The sequence below is a fragment of the Papio anubis genome, chromosome X (genome assembly GCF_008728515.1).
Source record: "Papio anubis isolate 15944 chromosome X, Panubis1.0, whole genome shotgun sequence".
Classification (NCBI taxonomy): domain Eukaryota; kingdom Metazoa; phylum Chordata; class Mammalia; order Primates; family Cercopithecidae; genus Papio; species Papio anubis.
In genome coordinates this window covers 132,723,978-132,744,616 of record NC_044996.1, presented here as the reverse complement: position 1 = coordinate 132,744,616, position 20,639 = coordinate 132,723,978, and the positions used below count along the sequence as shown (strand labels likewise).

The 20,639-nt window shown below is 41.1% G+C and overlaps 1 protein-coding gene across 2 annotated transcripts; it reads left to right on the top strand.

Annotated features, from left to right (window-relative positions):
* The first annotated feature begins 2,560 nt into the window (after positions 1–2,560).
* Positions 2,561–19,554, top strand: TLR8 (toll like receptor 8). Of its 2 annotated transcripts, none has more exons than XM_009197196.3 (2): positions 2,561–2,694; positions 15,453–19,554. In XM_009197196.3, exon 2 carries the CDS (start codon positions 15,459–15,461, stop codon positions 18,573–18,575), a length of 3,117 nt encoding a protein of 1,038 aa, XP_009195460.1. In that variant the 5' UTR covers positions 2,561–2,694; positions 15,453–15,458; the 3' UTR covers positions 18,576–19,554. The 2 variants fall into 2 exon arrangements, with proteins under 2 accessions (XP_009195460.1, XP_009195461.1); XM_009197197.4 differs by lacking the exon at positions 2,561–2,694 and adding an exon at positions 5,414–6,482.
* The last annotated feature ends 1,085 nt before the right edge of the window (positions 19,555–20,639 follow it).

Below are 20,639 nucleotides of genomic sequence, written 5' to 3'. Positions count from 1 at the left end.
AGTCTGTAACAACAAGCGTAGTAATAATAATTCTAGCTCTACTAGTTGAACACTCACTTTGTGCCAGCTACTTTTCTAAGAGTTCCACAATATGAGCAATTTAATCCTCGAAGCCAGCATCTGAAAAAGATACTAGTATTCTTATCCCAATTTGACAGACGAGAAAACTAAGGCTCAGAGAGGCTTATCTGCTGGTGATTTATGTGTCTGGGAAGTGCACGTTGTCTGGCAGGCTTGCCTGGCAGAAGCGGTTCATGACAGGTCTTCTCCATTTTGGAATGAAGATCTGTGTCAGCATGGATGGCAAGGGGAAGAGCAAGGAAAGACTGGTCTAGGAGATGCCCAGGAGCTTTCAGCCGCACAGTGTAAGGTGGGGAGAGCAGACCTGGCCACCAAGGACCAGTTTCTGGGCTTGGGCAGAAGCCAATCATCTGGCTACTTTACAAGCAGATGGAACTTCTGCTTCTCAGCAACCTTCCTGCCCTGGTGTCAATACCATTTTCATTTTCATCTTTTAAGGTACTGGTTGTATGGAGAAAACTGAAGGCTTATTTGGTATAAGTAAGTTACTCATTTTTATGAGTTTGCTTGACATAGATACTAGACTGTATGTGTGTATATATACATATAAACTTGCATATGTACATAAAAAATATGTCATATATACATTTTATATACACACACACACACATATATATATATATATATATGCATGCTTTATAAGGTCAATTGACTGGTCTACAATTGGCTGACACTTGGTGGCCTAGAAGCCAGAGTATGTGAGTCCCCCTTTTCTAGAAAGCTGACAAACTCTCCAGTTCTGAGGATCCTTGCTCAGTCAGCCGCTGGAAGTCATTTTTAATTCTTTTTTTTTTTTTTTTTTTTTTGAGACAAAGTCTCATTCTGTCACCCAGGCTAGAGTGCAGTGGCACTATCATGGCCCACTGCAATCTCTGCCTCCCGGGCTCAGGCGATCCTCCCCCCTCAGCCACCTGAGTAACTGGGACTACAGGTGCACACCACCATGCTTGGCTAATTTTTGTATTTTTTTAGAGACAAGGTTTTGCCATGTTGCCCAGGTTGGTCTCAAACCCCTGAGCACAAGTCATCCTCCTGCCTCGGCCTCCACAAAGTGCTGGAATTACAGGTGTGAGCCACTGCACTTGGTCCATTCTTACTTACTTTCTTTACTTTATTTCCGAGCAAATGTTTGGAGGGAAACCAAAAGACTGGGATGCGGCCAGCCGAGGTCTTTGGGTTCACAATCACAAACGTTTTTGGTTTGCCCACAAAGGCCCAGGCTGCACACTCTGATGTCATAGGAATCACTTCTTAAACCGTGCACCAGGTCTTGAATTCCCTTAGGGTGTGATCTTTAGAGGTCCATCTAGGCATACCCACCCAAGCCATTCTTTGACTGCTGACAGGCCTTCCTTCATAACAAGGTGTTCCACAGTCCATTTATATATGGATGTCATCTCTGCCCACTCTGCTGCCAATTTGGTTTTCTCCCTCTCCTGGGGTGTAAGGCAAGATGAAACATATCACATCCCATTCTAAACTTTATTCTTGTAGCCAGGGGTCAGCAAACTTTTTCAGTAAAGGGCCATATCACAAATATCTTAGGCTTTACAGGCCAAGAAGCAAATTTGGAATATTATGTAGGTACTTATAGAGTAAAATAAAAATTTCCACAATTATTTAATTGATGAAACTCAAAATGTAATAATAATCATCGAAGGCAGGTTTTTTTGTAGCATAGGTTTAATAATGAGAAGAATGGAATCATTTTTGGAGGTGATAACATTCTGCTTAGTTGGAATTTAAAGTTAGTGTTCTTTATCATCAAATCCTTTGCCAATGTTCATCTAAAAATATTTTCACTTCTGGGCCGGATTTGGTTCAAAGGCTGCAGTTTGCTGACCTCTGCTCTAGGTTAAACCTTTTGAGGCCCTTGCTCTGCGAGCATAAAATTGAATCCATTTATCAGACTAAATCGGGAAGATTAAATTTTCCAGCCTCATGAATGCTCAGCCATTGACTCACTCGTTCATACAATGAACACTCATTGAGCTTATACTATACGCCAGGTGCTGGGGGAGGCACGGGGCACCCAGGAGAAAGATGCTCGCTTTGCGGCCACAGCCTGGTGGGAGGGAGACCCACACCTACTGGTGCTATCTCAGAAACATGTGGAACAAAGATGAAGCAGTGTTCACGTTATTCGCCTACATCTGTGAATTATACAAGGAAGATGAGCTTGAGAAATCCTAAGTTCAGTACAAATTTATGATAACTTTTTTAAAAAAAGAATACACTGAAGTTTTCTTAGTGAATGGAATACTGTTCCCTTTTTCTCCCCTGTACACACAAATACACAAAAACTAAAAAAATACACTGTATGTGTCTGATTTGGGTTGTATTTACATCATTTTATAAACAACTTTTTCCTGCAACTTCAGTTTCAAAGTTTTAAAGCACAGTCAATTAATGATTTGGCAACAGCTAAGCAATCACAAGTTCCCTTCTTTTCATGTAAACTTCTGTAAAACACATGCGCTAGGTTCTGCTGATGGTAAATAGACCCACATCAGGAAGTTAGCCATTTTCTCTTCTCGGCCACCTCCTGCATAGAGGGTACCATCCTGCACTGCTGCAAGTTACGGAATGAAAAATTAGAACAACAGAAACACGGTAAGCCACTTCTATTTCTTTAGCAAAGCTTTCCAATAGAACATGGGATTTCTGACCCAGAAATCTGGGTTGGTGGCAAATAGTGTGAGCCCAGAAAGTAATAAATGGGCAAATAAGGATAAAAATTAAAGATCAAAACAACTGTAAATGCAGGTAAAGCGGCTTTTGCTGTGATCTTTAATTTGTGCATATGTTAGTATAAAAGAACTAGAGAGTAAATTTTGAAAATCAAATGCAGTGATGATCTTACTAATGTGAACAGGAAAATAAGAAAATTCCAAGTTAGAAATTGAACTGGAAATATTACTTACCCGCCCCACCAGAGACAACATCCTCTTCCAGAACAGCAGGTTGGAGGAGAAGGTGAGGGAAATATTTTTCCTTTGCTATTTCTGTAGGAAAGGACAAACTCTCTTCCTTCACATACATAGGTCAATTGCTAAAGCCTAGTGAAGCCTGAGCTTAATCTACTGTTGAAGGCTTACAATTCAACATGAATTGCTACTTTTCTTGGTCAGAGTTTTAAAGAATTAGGTTGGTGCAAAAAACCGTGATTACTTTTGCACCAACTTAATAACATGCTACAATTTCTGTAGTTACTATTTTACACTGTCTAGATATAGCAGGTGGTCCGTTTTTGTTATTGTCAAGAACTGTCAGACTAAAAACAAACTTTACACTTGTTTTTAAATGATACGTTTTCTAGAAAATTCAATGAGGTTTAAGAGTAATTGAAAAGTCTGATTTCCAGAGTCTCATCCAAAATTACCATATATTTTCCCCCAAAGTCCTTGGAGTTAATTTTGACAATTTAATGTACACTTAAGTCTTTTGACGTTAATGTTTTGTTTTGTTTTGTTTTGAGATGGAGTCTCGCTCTGTCACCCAGACTGGAGTGCAGTGGCGCGATCTCGGCTCACTGCAATCTCCACCTCCCAGGTTCAGGTGATTCTCATGTCTCAGTCTCCCAAGTAGCTGGGATTACAGGTGTGTGTCACCAAGTCCAGCTAATTTTTGTATTTTTAGTAGAGACCGGGTTTCGCCATGTAGGCCAGGATGGTCTCGAACTCTTGACCTCAGGTGATCCGCCTGCCTCAGCCTCCCAAAGTGTTGGGATTACAGGCATGAGCCACCGTGCCCAGCCTGAAGTTAATTTTTATACCCACCTAATGTTCATTATGGATCTTGAAGGTAAATTAATTCTGCACTAAAATTTTATGATGCTTTGCAAAATGACTGTAGGTGGCCCATATGCAATTGGGTCAACTGGGCCAATGACACATATGGGATTGCAGTTGAAATTATCCAATTTCTACTTGATATTTGTAAGCTACTGCGATAGCCAGTATAATTGTATTATAAGAAAGTGGTAAATAGTCAGGGCCCGGTGGCTCACTGCTATAATCCCAGCACTTTGGGAGGCCGAGGTGGGCAGATCACTTGAAGTCAGTAGGTAGAGACCAGCCCGGTCAACATGGCAAAACCTTGTCTCTACTAAAAATACAAAAATTAGCCATGTGTGGTGGTGCGCACCTGTAGTCTCAGGGACTCAGGAGGCTGAGGCAGGAGAATTGCTTGAACCCAGGAGGTGGAGGTTGCAGTGAGCAAAGATTGTGCCACTGCACTCCAGCCTGGGCAACAGAGTGAGACTCTGTTTCAAAACAACAACAACAACAACAAAACCAAAAAAACAAAAACACAAACCTGGTAAATAGAGTAATAATAAAATCAAATTAAACTTGCAAAAATGGCCACTTTGCTCCCACTGTTGGCCAATGGAGGTCAAGGACCTGGCTGACCTCTTGCCTAAAGGCAGAGGTTGTTAGCCTTGGCAATGGACTCAAATCAGAGGGGGAGCTTTCAAAACTCCTGCTGCCCAGACTGAACCCCAGATCAATGAAACCAAAATCTCTGGATATGGGGCTTGGCATTTGTAGCTTTTAGAATTCCTAAGTATCTCTACTGTGCAGCCAAAGTTAAGAATCAGTGCCTTAGAGCATCAACAGTTGTTTGGTCTTTCTTAAAAAGCACAGTCCCTTTTTTTAGGTGGCTAGAAATGCTCCAGTAAAAGCTGAAATGTATTTACTAGCCACCTTGGTTTGATTTTAGAAAGCAAAATAGAAGTTCTAAGTATGCTTTCTCTGAGAAACTGAGACTTTAGATAAGGGTGAAGGCAGTTGATGGAGTTCATTCTCCTCTTTCAGTCACTGCTTCTCATCTTTTCATTATAATAACCTAAGAACCTCAGAGTTTATGAAAGAGAGAGCAGTCTTATGGAAGACCCCAGACTTACAGAATATTAGGGCGTGTTTCACAGGGAAGGATGTCATTTCCCAAGCTTAGTCTTTGAAACTAACCATGGACATTGTTGAACATTAATGTTGGACATCATTTGTAAGTGCATCTTAGTGTCACCTCCAGGATCCATTGAGGGGAACGTCATTCCAATGGAACATCTCTGAGTTCAACTGGGTTATTAAATGGAGTTGAAGGATTTGTTATTTTTAAATTAGTAGCCCCAATTTATGACTATTCAAGACCATAGGACAAGCCTGCCCAACCCTCGGCCCACAGGCTGCATATGGCCAAGGACAGCTTTGAATGCAGCCCAAGACAAATTCATAAACTTTCTTAAAATATTATGCGATTGTTTTTTAGCCCATCAGCTATTGTTAGTGTTAGTGTGTTTTATGTGTGGCCCAAGACAATTCTTCTTCTTCCAGTGTGGCCCAGAGAAGCCGAAAGATTGGACACCCTGCTATAAGACATAGTAATTTAAATGCATAACCTGTGGTTCTGGATTGGCATTAGGAGATATAGGCTGTGTTGATTTTGCAGACAGTTACAAAGAGCTGCTAGTTGGTGTGTATGTCTAAAATCAGTAGATTTCCTGTGGTTCTAAGGAATGACAGAGAATCTGGAAGTTCTCTGTGGTAGCCTGCTCAGTGCAGAAAGGGAACATGGAAAATCTGCCACTAGCATTTGAGTCTTGGAGGTTCCACATAGGGCTGTCAGGTCTCTGCTGATCATTGAAACCAGATCATGGCCAACTAGCCCCTTGGCTTCAGCCCTCCTAATTCATTAACTACTCAGGTAAATCTAGGGTCACTTTCAACTCTACCACCTACCATCTGAGTGACCTTGAAGACATTCATCTCTCTGAGCCTCAGGTCCCATGTCTGTAAAGCAGGGGCCTCATGGACTTCATTTATTTATTTATTTATTTTTGAGGATTAAACAAATGTTCCCTACGCTATTTCCCAGCATCCAATAACACGATTTTTCATATTTTTGTGTATGTTAAGTCAGGACCCATCTCATTTCTGATAAGTGTACTTAATGTGGTCATGTTTTCTTTTGTCTTCCAAAGTTGTTAGTGAATCCATTGAATTTGGCATGGGTAAAATAAAGTATCTATTATTAATTGTAAATTTCATCTAAAGTGACAAATCCTACCTGCATAACCATTTCTTAATTTCCTTTCATCATGTATCAGTGGTCAACATTGTTAACTGCAAATGAATCAGAATCCATTAAAAATTAGAACTATTTCCAATCTGGCAAAAATTCAACTCTGGTTGAATCCAAACATTGCGCTGAAGCAGCTAAGTAATTCAGTTGAGGAGATTAATTACATTTTATAATCAATAGGTTCTCTTGACACTTCAGTGTTAGGGAACATCAGCAGGACCCATCCCAGGAGACCTTGAAGGAAGCCTTTGAAAGGGAGAATGAAGGAGTCATCTTTGCAAAATAGCTCCTGCAGCCTGGGAAAGGAGTCTAAAAAGGTAAAAGGCTGTTAATTCCAGGAAAGCAGCTTTAGGCCCCTCCCAGACCACCTGCACTGCACACTACGTGGGATTTATTCTAGCCTCACATGGCAGCATCCCTACCTTTGTGCCCATACATCTGGTCTCCGCCCTGGCTGCAGCCCTCCCCTTCAGGCAAATTCTGGGTGTGGCCTGTCTGCTCATTGCAATTCCCAGGGAATGAGTTTTCCGTGAAGGCAGACTTTCTGAGCTGTTCTTCAAACTGCGCTGGTCTTTTAAAAATGTGTTTGGTGGCCATCAGCATCCAATTTCAGAAGAAAGATTTGGGTGAGGACTGAGAGAGTTGTTGTTGTTGTGCTGTCTGTTTCCTTCAGAATCTGCAGAAGAAAATTGGCAGGTCATGTACTGTGGACCTAACCAAAGAACAGATGATGTACAGAAAGCAGAAAAACTGTTGTGAAATTGCTTCCTCAGTAGCAATAGCTGTATTTGGCAGGGAGAGGAGAAGTTGGGCAGACTTTTTTTTCTTTTTTTCTTTTTCATGATTCATATGTTTTCTTTAAAGAAGTGGGTTTTGCTTTTCTCTGGGTGCTCCAAGACAACCCCAGTGAAAGATCTGGACCACAAAGACCCAGTCATCCTCATCATCAGCGTGTTCATTGCAGCAAGCTCAAGGGCATGCCAGGCAAAGGGCTTTTTTCTGGCAGCATGAACTTGTCTCAGCAGAGGGTGTCACAGAACGACTGTCATTTACCTGTTCTCTGCTCTTACTTGATTCGTTTCCCAGGACTGCTGAAACAAAGTACCACAAACTTGGTGGATCAAAACAGCAGAAATATATTCTCTCACAGTTCTGGAAACCACAAGTCAGAAACCAATGTGTTGTTGGCAGAGTTGGTTCCTTCTTAAGGGGTTAGAGGGAAAATCTGTTTCATGCCCCTCTCCCAACTTCTGGTGGTAGCCAGCAACCCATGATGTTCTCTGGCTTGCTGCTGCATCTCTCTAGCCTTCACCTCTCTCCTCATGCGGGTGGCCTTCTTTCCCGTGTGTCTATTTCCAAATTCCCCTTTTCTTATAAAGAGACCAGTTATTGGATCAGGGCCCACCTTAATTCAGTAGGATTCCATTTTACCTTGATGACATAGGCAAAGTTCAAATAAGGTTGTATTCACAGGTACCAGGGGTTAGAACTTCAAATTATCTATTAGGGGCACAATTCAACCTAAACACTCCCCTTTTTTGATTCTCTATTCTTCCACTTCTGCTCAATCCAGGTTCTTCACTTTATCAGCTCCCAATCTAATACTTATCTTATTTCTAGTAAGCACCCTCTTCCTTATCTTAACTGGTCCCTGGGGCCTGGCCTGAGCCCCATTATACCATCAGCTGTTGACATCAAGGGTGGACTTCTCTTTCAGCACAGAAGGCACCAGGCTGTAGGCTTCAGCCTTCTCTGCTTTTCTCTGCCCCATCTACTGTTCATCCACCTGCTTTCCATTTTCCTAAACTTTGTAGACAATTCTTGTCAACTGTTGTCTTCTCCTACACTTTCTTTGATCTTATAGGATTCTATTATTTTACTATTGCTTTAATGGGAGCACCCAACTGTTAGGTTCAACCAACAGAAGTTGGTTGTGCTCTCTCGCTCTCTCTTTCTTTCTGTCTCTCTCTTTCTCTCTATTTGCATAGTGGTATTTTTTTTTTCCTCTATTTTATTTGCAGAGTTGCCATTTCTCTGTTATTGTAGAGTTGCTGTTTCTCTATTCTATTTGCATATTTCTCTTCTACCAAGCTGGATTGTTTCTATTGATTGGTTCTGCTGTAATGAGGGTGACTTCTCCTTAGTACCTTTCTCACTTCATCTGGGACCAGATGCCCTTTGATATCTTTTTGGAGCCACAACTTTTGGTAGTCACAGGCATGGGTGTGGCTGAAAGGAAGAACTTGGCTCAGAAGGTACAGCTCTTGCTGGGCCTTTGGTCTCTGCTCTGTCTTCTGAGATCAGTGCCTGCTAGGACCTGGGGTTCCCCCATGCCAGGTATGGTTACACAGCACTCCTATGGACTTGAGCAGAGCACCCTGTAAGGTGAGCATTAGTATTCCATTCAAACTCTGTGCAGCCCCACACGGAATATAGAAGGTGGAGCAATGAAGTTCTCCCCAACTTCTCTGCAAGCAACCTGTTCACCATTTCTTGCCCTTCCCATTTATGTACTTTTCAAAATCAGATTATTTGGAATTTGTCAACTCATGTTTCTTACTTTAGTACTTTTTTGGGAGGACAGCATTAGAAACTTCAAGCTCTTAACTAAAAAATGTCTTTTGGAATCTTCTGGCCATTTCCATGGCCCATAATTTGCTTTTAAGCTGCTTTAGACTCCCGGAGGCTATTTTCATCCAGAAAGAACAGAGCAGAGCTCAAAAGACTCCAGTTTTTGGTCTCTAGCAGCCTCTAGAGGATTTTCCCCTCAATTGCTCTCTGCCTCGTATGAAATAGAGTTGGATTTGAAACAGGATGTTGAGGCCTTACCTCCAGGCTAGTGAGGCCACACAAGATGGATCCTGCCCTCTGGACCCGCCCAAGTGTCCACCTAAACATGAGTTACCTAACAACAATGTTTTGTTTAGCACGTAAAGGGAATGGTCTGGAATCTGGCCTTGCCCTGACGTATTCTCCTTGGACCTTTTTAAAAAAATAATTTGTGTTAATCTGTAGTTAAAAATTGTAATAAGGACCTGACAAACACTACCTCAGTCAGATGATCAAGGTACACATAAACAGTGAAAGTCATGTTGATAGCATGCACCCTTCATATGATATGGCTAGAATGGCCCTGCACTTCTGTGATCTGCCTCCCCTAGACCCATCGGCTCGGTAGAATCATGACAAAAGCATCAGACAAGTCCCCATTGAGGGACATTCTACGTAACCATTTCCCTTCCCAGTTATATTTTTCTCCACAGTACTTTCCACTGTCTAACACTCTATCTTTCAAAATGGGCAAGTATTTTAATCTGGTTTGTTCATTGTTTTATCTGCAACTCAAATACAGTTCTTGAAATAAAATACCTGCCTAATAAATATTTAATGAATGAATGAATATAGAACTGCCTTATCCATTTAATTGCCACATGGTATTCCATTGTGTGAACATAACATCATTTATTTACCCAGACTACTACTCATAGGCATTTAGATTATTTCCAGTCTTTTGCTATTGCTAACAGCCCTTGCAGTGAACATCGTTGTATATAAACATTTGCATATATGAGGGTGTGTCTTTAGGATCTACTTTTAGAATTGAAATTGCTGACTCCAAGTATATGTTTCCAATTGTGATAGATATTACACATTACCCTACATCTTAGAGGTGGTGTTAATTTAGACTCCTACCAGCAAAATTTAAGAGTATTTGTTTCCCCACATCCTCAACTGCATAACAGAATAAGTGAAAAATGGTATGACGGTGTAATTTTTGAGTGAGGTTGAGTGTCTTTTCGTATGCTTTAAGAGCAATTTATGTTTCCTTTTTATGTGAACTGTCTGTTAATATATTTTTTCAATTTTTCTATTGGGTTATTTGTCTTTTCATTAATGCATATACCTATTACATATTTATACCAAGTATGTATTAAATACTAACACATTGATGAAACAGAGCAGAAAGCCTAGAAATAGATCCAAATAGCAGAAGAGTTAGTATGTGATACAGGAAGCTTATCAAATCAGTGAGCAAAAGATCATCCAATTAATAACGTTAGGGTAAATGGGTCTCCATTTAGAAAAAAATAATGTGGGTCTACACCTCACATTTCATACCTAAACAATTCCAGTGGGATAAGAAAATGAAATCATAAAAAATTACTAGGAAAAAGATGAGAAAATTGTTCCTAAAACTGAAGTGTGGAAGATCCTTTATGCCTTACACTGCCCTGAGTGATCTCATTCACACCCATGGCTTCAATTGTCATGACTTCCAAATTCATTCCTCTGTCAGAACTCTCCTCTGAGCTTCAGACCCACATGCTCAGCTGCCTACTGGACATCTCTACTTGAATATTACAAACTCAACTCAAAAGCAACCTGTTAAACTTAATTAATAGTAGCCCTTCCCCAAACAATCTTCCTTCTCAGTGAATGACACTCATCCATCCAGGTGCACAGACCAGGAACCTAGAAGTCACTCTGATTGCATCCCTCTCCCTCACAACCTCTACCTCCCTTAATTCATCCATTGCTATGTCTCTCAAATGTACCTCCTAAATATCTCTTGAATGCATTTTTTTCTATCTCTATTGCCACTACCCTAGTTCAAACTCCCATCATCTCATAACTGAAGTTCTGTGCCCTCTTGCCAGTGACCACTACAGAATAAATCTAAGCATGGTGCCATCCTGCTTAAAAACCTTCAAAGGCTCGCATTACTTCTCAGATGAAGATCAAAATCCATTCTTGGGGATAGGGGAATTGGAGAGATGTTGGTCATAGGACACAAAATTTCAGTTAGGCAGGAGGAAAAAGTTCTATTGAAGAGCTCTATTGTGCAATATGGTGACTATAGTTAATAACAACATATTATACACTTGAAAATCACTAAGAGAGTCCATTTTAAGTGTTTTCACCACCAAAAAATGATAAATATATGAGGTAATGCATATGTGAATTAGCTTGACTGAGCCATTCCACATGTATACATATTTCAAAACATCATGTTGTACATCATAAATGCATACACTTTTTAGTTGTCAATTTAATTAATATTTTTAAAACCCACTCTGGTCTTTTTTTTCCTTTTTTGGAGATAGGTGGTCTCTGTCCCCCATGCTAGAGTGCAGTGCACGATCATGGCTCACTGCAGCCTCCACCTCCCAGGCTCAGGTGATCCTCCAGCCTCAGCCTCCCAAGTAGCTGGGACCACAAGCATGCACCACCATGCCCCACTATTTGTTTTTGTATTTTTTGTAGAGATGGGATCTTGCCACATGACCCAGTCTGGTCTCCAACTCCTGAGCTCCAGTGATCCACCCGCCTCAGCTTTCCAAACTGCTGGGATTACAGGTGTGAGCCACTGTGCCTGGCCCACTCTGGTTTTTACACAAGTCCCTGGCTTTCTCTCAGTCTCTTAAACTTATGTTCTCAGTAAGATGAGGACTGAAAAAATGTCCACTGAACTTGGTGACATGGAGATACTGAGAATCTCAACGACATCTCCATTAGCCACTTCCTCTGTGCCATTCCAGTCCTCTGGGCCCTACTGTGGCAAGCAGTCGTACCATGGCAAACATGAAAGCTGATGTGCCTTGTCTCAGACCCACACCACATCTCTCTGGATTCCTGTCCCAGGGCTTCTCTGGAGGTACAGCCTGGGAAACTCACGGGAATAGACACAGGGCCTTTGCACATGCTGCTCCCTTTTCCTGAAAAATTCCATTGACACCTTCGTTGTGCCTTACACATGCCTACTCAACCTTAGGATTGCAGTTCAGGTTTCACTTCTTTTTTTTCTTTTTTTCTTTTTCTTTTTCTTTTTTTTTTTTTTGAGACAGAGTTTCACTCTTGTTGCCCAGGCTGGAGTGTAATGGTGCGATCTTGGCTCACCACAACCTCTGCCTCCTGGGTTCAAGCAATTCTCCTGCCTCAGCCTCCTGAGTAGCTGGGATTACAGGCATGCGCCACCACGCCCAGCTAATTTTGTATTTTTAGTAGAGACAGTGTTTCTCCATGTTGGCCAGGCTGGTCTCGAACTCCCGACCTCAGGTGATCGGCCCACCTCGGCCTAGGTTTCACTTCTTTATGGAAATCTTCCCCAGTTGCCATGACTAGGCCAAAGTCCCCTCTTGTTAGGCTCTTACAGTGTCATGCACTTCTTTTTTGTCACGGTGGAAACCTTGTAATGTGTTTAAGTCATATCTGTTGTACCCATGAGACTAGGAGCCAATTCATATATTGTGAGTGTAATCAAATAGACTCCCCAGGTCACCCACTAGCTAATCAAGGCAGGGATGAGTCCGGAAGTGACTTTGAAATCTAGCAATGTTGGGACTTGGAAATCACACAGGCTGAGATCTGCTCAGGTGCCTGAGCAAATATAGCATTGCCTGCGGTGTCTCCCACAAAGTGCCTCGCATGTCTGAGCCCCGTTGCCCCTCCTTTTGGTGTGCCTGTGTCTTCCAGTACAGATGTGAAGCCTGGAGACCCATGGCTGCCTCTGCAGGAGCTCCATGTTTTCAAGCCATAAATCATCTTAGAATCCATAGCATCTAGATATATTAGTTTTCTATTATTGCAGAACAAATCGCTCCCAAATGTAGAGGCTTCAAAGAATACCCATTCATTGGCCTAAATTTCTGTGAGTTAGAATCTGGGCAGGTTTGCCTGAGTTCTCCACTCTAAGCCTCACAAAGCCAAGCTGGGCTCTCATATGGAGGCTCTGAGTAAAAAATTGTTTCCAGGTTCATCCAGATTGTCAGGTGATTTCAGTTCCTTGCAGTTGTTGTTCGACTCACCACCCTACCACCACCCCGAAAACCTCATTTCCTTGCTAGCTGCCTGCAGAGAGCCACTCTCAGCTTCCGCAGGCTGCCTGCATTCCTTGTTGTGGGGCTCCTGCATCCTCAAGCCAGAAATACTGCATCCAATTCTTCTCATGCGTCTTACCCCTCTGACTTTTCCTTCTGCCGCTAACCAGAAAAAACGTTCCATCTTCAAACGCTCGTATGATTAGATTAAGCCCATCCAGATAAATTCCCATGTGCCATATAATATAATGTCATCACAGCAGTAACACCCAGGACAAAATTCATGGGGGCCATCTTAAAATTCTGCCTACCACACCAGGTATAGTAGAGCCTTGTTTTAGAGCAAGTTAAACATTAAGCAGCAACAACACAATAGTGTTGCATTTGAAAATAACTACTAGCAACTGAACATGTCTGGGAGTTCTGCTCCACTTTAATTTCCATCTCAAAAGGAGCTGGCTTTTCCTTGGCTGTTACAAAGGGAAATAATTATTGACCCTCAGAATAATCAGTGTCCACATAAAAATCTTTTATAACATAATGAAGGTGTGACATATAAAGGTGTTAGCTCACCGGCCCTAAATTTTAGGAGTATTTTTAAAAAGGCACTTATGGCTGGGTGCAGTGGCTCAAGCCTGTAATCCCAGTACTTTGGGAAGCTGAGGTGGGTGGATCACGAGGTCAGGAGTTCAAGACCAGCCTGGCCAAGATGGTGAAACCCCATCTCTACTAAAAAAAAAAATACAAAAAATTAGCCAGGTGTGGTGGCATGCACCTGTAATTCCAGCTACTCCGGAGGCTGAGGCAGAGAATTGCTTAAACCTGGAGGGACGGAGGTTGCAGTGAGCCGAGATCGTGCCACTGTACTCCAGCCTGGGTGACAGAGCGAGACTCCGTCGCAAAAAAAAAAAAAAGGCACTTATCTGGTTTAACCCGTAATAAAGACATGAGTTGGGCTTTAGCGAAAAATCTAGGCTGGTTTCTGTGTTCAGTGAAATAAGATTTTTGAGAGTTCTCTTAATTACTACCCTTAATCAAACCAATCACATTAATCTGTTTAGTGCATTGTATGGTTACCAAAAGTGACATATTCAGCCCTCTGTTTATTAAGAAACAGTAACAGAAAGTGAGGCACTCTCCTGTGTTACTGAGGGTGCATAAAAATATAAAGCACCATGTGTCTTCCCTAGAGAAGTTTCCAAATTAGCAAGCAAATAGCTATTAATGCTAATGTTTGTGTGATAAGGAACATATGAGTAGTAGTTATTCCACAAACAATTTTTTGAGTGCTGTTTACATTTGAGGCACTGTTCAGGCACAAGGATTTCAAAAGGAGATTGTGTAGCATGATGGCTTAGTTGTTAAAACTATGATTTTGGAATCAGATTGGCTCAAGTCCCAGTGCTACAACATACTATCCTTCAGAAAGGTACTTAAGTCTGTTTGTATTTTCATCTGCAAAATAGAAATAATAATAGGACCTACTGCACTGTGTTCCTGTGAGCATTAATGCGGGTGATCAAATGTTTATGAAGCACTTAGCACAATACCTGACATTTTGCTTGTTCTTATTATCAACATAAGGTGCCCACTTTCCAGTCATGCAAGAAGAAAACATAATATATGTCACCATAGAAGTATAGAATAATTGTGGGAAATACCAGTAAGAGAGATACAGTTGTATAAATAAGGTAAAGATGACTGCCTTGAAAATCTAGGATGATACCGTATTAGAAGTGCCTCTGAACTCTCCATGGGGGCTGGCCAAAGTTTCATCAAGTGTCATGTCAGTAGGTTGATGCTATCAATATATAGCTTGCTAAGCTATAGACTTACTATAAACCAAAGCTGTGGTCCAGCTTAGACACATTATGGTGGTGGAGTATCTTGATTAATGGCCTCTGCAGAAGCTTCCCAGGTCTTCTCATCATCATAATCTCAGAGAGCTTCATCTTCAACTTCCTTTTTTTGTTGTTTTTGAGACAGGGTCTCACTCTGTCATCCAGGATGGAGTGCAGTGGCACAATCATGGCTCACTGCAGCCTCAACCTCAGGGGCTCAAGCCATCCTCCCACTTCAGCCTCCCGAGTAGTTGGGACTACAGGCATGCACCACTATGCCCGGCTAATTTTTAAAATTTTTGTAGAGACAGGGTCTCCCTATGTTGCCCAGTCTGGTCTCAAACTCCTGGGCTCAAATCATCTTTCCACCTCGGCCTCCCAAAATGTTGGGATTACAGGTGTGAGCCACCACACCCAGCCCATCTTCAACTTCTTTTAGCACCATGAAGCTGAACATAGTAAAAAGTAAAATCATTCTCGACCTAATCTGATGCAATTTATTTAATTGTTAAGTGAATGCACACATCAAAACTCATACAAGTATGGTGTAGCACTGCTAATTTATTTACAAAACACCTGGCAAATACCGTTACTCTAATACTGTGCTTCTGCTTTTGATTTTCCTTAGGAAAACATGTTCCTTCAGTCGTCAATGCTGACCTGCCTTTTCCTGCTAATACCTGGTTCCTGTGAGTTATGCCCTGAAGAAAATTTTTCTAGAAGCTATCCTTGTCAAGAGAAAAAGCGAAATGACTTTGTTATTGCAGAGTGCAGCAATCGTCGACTACGGGAAGTTCCCCAAACGGTGGGCAAATATGTGACAGAACTAGACTTGTCTGATAATTTCATCACACACATAACGAATGAATCATTTCAAGGGCTGCAAAATCTCACTAAAATAAATCTAAACCACAACCCCAATGTACAGCGCCAGAACGGAAATCCTGGCATGCAATCAAATGGCTTGAATATCACAGACGGGGCATTCCTCAACCTAAAAAACCTAAGGGAGTTACTGCTTGAAGACAACCAGTTACCCCAAATACCCTCTGGTTTGCCAGAGTCTTTGACAGAACTGAGTCTCATTCAAAACAATATATACAACATAACTAAAGAGGGCATTTCAAGACTTATAAACTTGAAATATCTCTATTTGGCCTGGAACTGCTATTTTAACAAAGTTTGTGAGAAAACTAACATAGAAGATGGGGTATTTGAAACACTGACAAATTTGGAGTTGCTATCACTATCTTTCAATTCTCTTTCACATGTGCCACCCAAACTGCCAAGTTCCCTACGCAAACTTTTTCTGAGCAACACCCAGATCAAATACATTGGTGAAGAAGATTTCAAGGGTTTGATAAATTTAACATTACTAGATTTAAGCGGGAATTGTCCGAGGTGCTTCAATGCCCCATTTCCATGCGTGCCTTGTGATGGGGGTGCTTCAATTAATATAGATCGTTTTGCTTTTCAAAACTTGACCCAACTTCAATACCTAAACCTCTCTAGCACTTCCCTCAGGAAGATTAATGCTGCCTGGTTTAAAAATATGCCTCATCTGAAGGTGCTGGATCTTGAATTCAACTATTTAGTGGGAGAAATCGCCTCTGGGGAATTTTTAACGATGCTGCCCCGCTTAGAAATACTTGACTTGTCTTTTAACTATATAAAGGGGAGTTATCCACAGCATATTAATATTTCCAAAAACTTCTCTAAACTTTTGTCTCTACGGGCATTGCATTTAAGAGGTTATGTGTTCCAGGAACTCAGAAAAGACGATTTCCAGCCCCTGATGCAGCTTCCAAACTTATCAACGATCAACTTGGGTATTAATTTTATTAAGCAAATCGATTTCAACCTTTTCCAAAATTTCCCCAACCTGGAAATCATTTACTTGTCAGAAAACAGAATATCACCGTTGGTAAAAGATACCAGGCAGAGTTATGCAAATAGTTCCTCTTTTCAACGTCATATCCTGAAACGTCGCTCAACAGATTTTGAGTTTGACCCACATTCGAACTTTTATCATTTCACCCGTCCTTTAATAAAGCCACAATGTGCTGCTTATGGAAAAGCCTTAGATTTAAGCCTCAACAATATTTTCTTCATTGGGCCAAACCAATTTGAAAATCTTCCTGACATTGCCTGTTTAAATCTGTCTGCAAATAGCAATGCTCAAGTGTTAAGTGGAACTGAATTTTCAGCCATTCCTCATGTTAAATATTTGGATTTGACAAACAATAGACTAGATTTCGATAATGCTAGTGCTCTTACTGAATTGTCCGACTTGGAAGTTCTAGATCTCAGCTATAATTCACACTATTTCAGAATAGCAGGGGTAACACATCATCTAGAATTTATTCAAAATTTTACAAATCTAAAAGTTTTAAACTTGAGCCACAACAACATTTATACTTTAACAGATAAGTATAATCTGGAAAGCAAGTCCCTGGTAGAATTAGTTTTCAGTGGCAATCGCCTTGACATTTTGTGGAATGATGATGATAACAGGTATATCTCCATTTTCAAAGGTCTCACAAATCTGACAAAGCTGGATTTATCCCTTAATAAGCTCAAGCATATCCCAAATGAAGCATTCCTTAATTTGCCAGCGAGTCTCACTGAACTACATATAAATGATAATATGTTAAAGTTTTTTAACTGGACATTACTCCAGCAGTTTCCTCATCTCCAGTTGCTTGACTTACGTGGAAACAAACTATTCTTTTTAACTGATAGCCTATCTGACTTTACATCTTCCCTTCAGACACTGCTGCTGAGTCATAACAGGATTTCCCACCTACCCTCTGGCTTTCTTTCTGAAGTCAGTAGTCTGATGCGCCTCGATTTAAGTTCCAACCTGCTAAAAACGATCAACAAATCCGCACTTGAAACTAAGACCACCACCAATTTATGTTTTTTGGAACTACACGGAAACCCCTTCGAATGCACCTGTGACATTGGAGATTTCCGAAGATGGATGGATGAACATCTGAACGTCACAATTCCCAGACTGGTAGATGTCATTTGTGCCAGTCCTGGGGATCAAAGAGGGAAGAGTATTGTGAGTCTGGAGCTAACAACTTGTGTTTCAGATGTCACTGCAGTGATATTATTTTTCTTCACCTTCTTTATCACCACCATGGTTATGTTGACTGCCCTGGCTCACCATTTGTTTTACTGGGATGTTTGGTTTATATATAATGTGTGTTTAGCTAAGGTAAAAGGCTACAGGTCTCTTTCCACATCCCAAACTTTCTATGATGCTTACATTTCTTATGACACCAAAGATGCCTCTGTTACTGACTGGGTGATAAATGAGCTGCGCTACCACCTTGAAGAGAGCCAAGACAAAAACGTTCTCCTTTGTCTAGAGGAGAGGGATTGGGACCCGGGATTGGCCATCATCGACAACCTCATGCAGAGCATCAACCAAAGCAAGAAAACAGTATTTGTTTTAACCAAAAAATATGCAAAAAGCTGGAACTTTAAAACAGCTTTTTACTTGGCTTTGCAGAGGCTAATGGATGAGAACATGGATGTGATTATATTTATCCTGCTGGAGCCTGTGTTACAGCATTCTCAGTATTTGAGGCTACGACAGCGGATCTGTAAGAGCTCCATCCTCCAGTGGCCTGACAATCCGAAGGCAGAAGGCTTGTTTTGGCAAACTCTGAGAAATGTGGTCTTAACTGAAAATGATTCACGGTATAACAATATGTATGTTGATTCCATTAAGCAATACTAACTGACGTTAAGTCATGGTTTTGCGCCATAATAAAGATGCAAAGGAATGACATTTCTGTCTATATGGCTATGTACCAAATTACCCCAAAACTTAGTGGTTTAAAACAACACATTTGCTAGCCCACAGTTTTTGAGGGTCAGGAGTCCAGGCACAGCGTAACTGGGTCCTCTGCTCAGGGTATCTCAGAGGCTGCAATGTAGGTGTTCACCAGAGACATAGGCATCTCATGTGGTTGTTTTCTGGATTCAATTCCTCCTGGGCTATTGGCCAAAGGCTATACTCATGTGAGCCATGTGAACCTCTCCCACAAGGCAGCTTACTTCATCAGAGCTAGCAAAAAAGAGAGGTTGCTAGCAAGATGAAGTAACAATCTTGTAATTGAATCAAAAAAGCGATATCCCATCACTTCGGCCATATTCTATTTGTTAGAAGTAAACCACAGGTCCTGCCAGCTCCATGGGAGTGACCACCTCAGTCCAGGGAAGACAACTGAAGACCAAGACGGTGAGCTCTGATTGCCTCAGTTGGTCATCAGCTATTTTCCCTTGACTGCTGTCCTGGGATGGCCTGCTATCTTGATCATAGATTGTGAATATCAGGAGGCAGGGATCACTGTGAACCATCTTAGAAGTTGACCTAATACACCTTCTTTTCAATATCTAAGAACTTTTGCCACTGTGACTAATGGTCCTAATATTAAGCTGCTGTTTAGAGTTATCGTATATCTATGGCTACATGGTTATATTATGCTGCGGTTGCATTCGGTTTTATTTACAGTTGCTTTTAAAAATATTTGCTATAACATTTGACTTCTAAGGTTTAGATGCCATTTAAGAACTGAGATGGATAGCTTTTAAAGCATCTTTTACTTCTTAACCATTTTTTAAAAGTATGCAGCTAAATTCGAAGCTTTTGGTCTATATTGTTAATTGCCATTGCTGTAAATCTTAAAATGAATGAATAAAAATGTTTCATTTTATAAGAGGAGTGTATAATAAATATATGATAGAGAAATTGGTCTTTAATATTAAAAGAAATTGCCATATACACTGAATTTTTTGAGAACTCTTTTTAAAAAACTATTTGGTAGAAATCAAAGGGGAAGAAGTTTTCATGAAGCTTTTACATTAAGATACTTATTAATAGAGAAATTCTATCTTGATTCCCTACTCAGAAGACATAAATTCTATCTTGATTCCCTACTCAGAAGACATAAAGTCAGAATGCCTGGCTGTTGGTAGCCTTCGTGCAATTCCCCCAAATGAAACAACTTTGGCAACCCTTTCCACTTCTACTGATCCCTTGGTTCCTCTGCATCAGTCCATAGCATCCTCTATCCAGTATGAATCTTGAGATATCTAATGAAATTTACCCGAGAATAACTAGAAATTATCCGAGCATAAGAAAAGGAAGTCCCTTGGCTGGGTGTGGTGGCTCGCGCCTGTAATCCCAGCACTTTGGGAGGCTGAGGTGGGTGGATCATGAGGTCAGGAGATTGAGACAATTCTGGCTAACACGGTGAAACCCCATCTCTACTAAAAATACAAAAACTTAGCCGGGCATGGTGGTGGGTGCCTGTAGTCCCAGCTACTCGGGAGGCTGAGGCAGGAGAATGGGGTGAACCGGGAGGCGGAGCTTGCAGCGAGCCGAGATTGCACCACTACCCTCCAGCCTGGGCGACAGAGTGAGACTTTGTCTCAAAAAAAAGAAAAGAAAAGGAAGTCCCTTCAGAATGAAAAGAAGAGAAACCTCCAAGGTACCATCTTACCTTTTTAGTTAAATCTTACAGCATGGGTTACCTTTTAATACATGCTTCTAATAAACTGACCAAAATAATGTGTCATAGTGTTATTTAATATGGACAAAATGGAAAACAGTGCAAATTTGCCAAGGACAATTTAATTTTGTCACATTGCATCCTGTTTTGTGACCATGATGAGTTTATACAAAGATGTTTATGCTTGTGGTTGTTGAGGTATAGGGACAAATATCTAAAAGCAAGATCAGAAGGGTGTGGTATCTCACACCTATAATCCTTGCATTAAAATCTACCTCAATTGTAGG

What these genes read in the sequence shown, in the direction of transcription:
- TLR8 (XM_009197197.4), top strand. Translation starts at nt 6,426, where the DNA reads ATGAAGGAGTCATCTTTGCAAAATAGCTCCTGCAGCCTGGGAAAGGAG. An exon ending in TGGGAAAGGAGTCTAAAAAG is followed by an intron (nt 6,483 to 15,452) that starts GTAAAAGGCTGT and finishes GATTTTCCTTAG; the next exon opens with GAAAACATGTTCCTTCAGTC.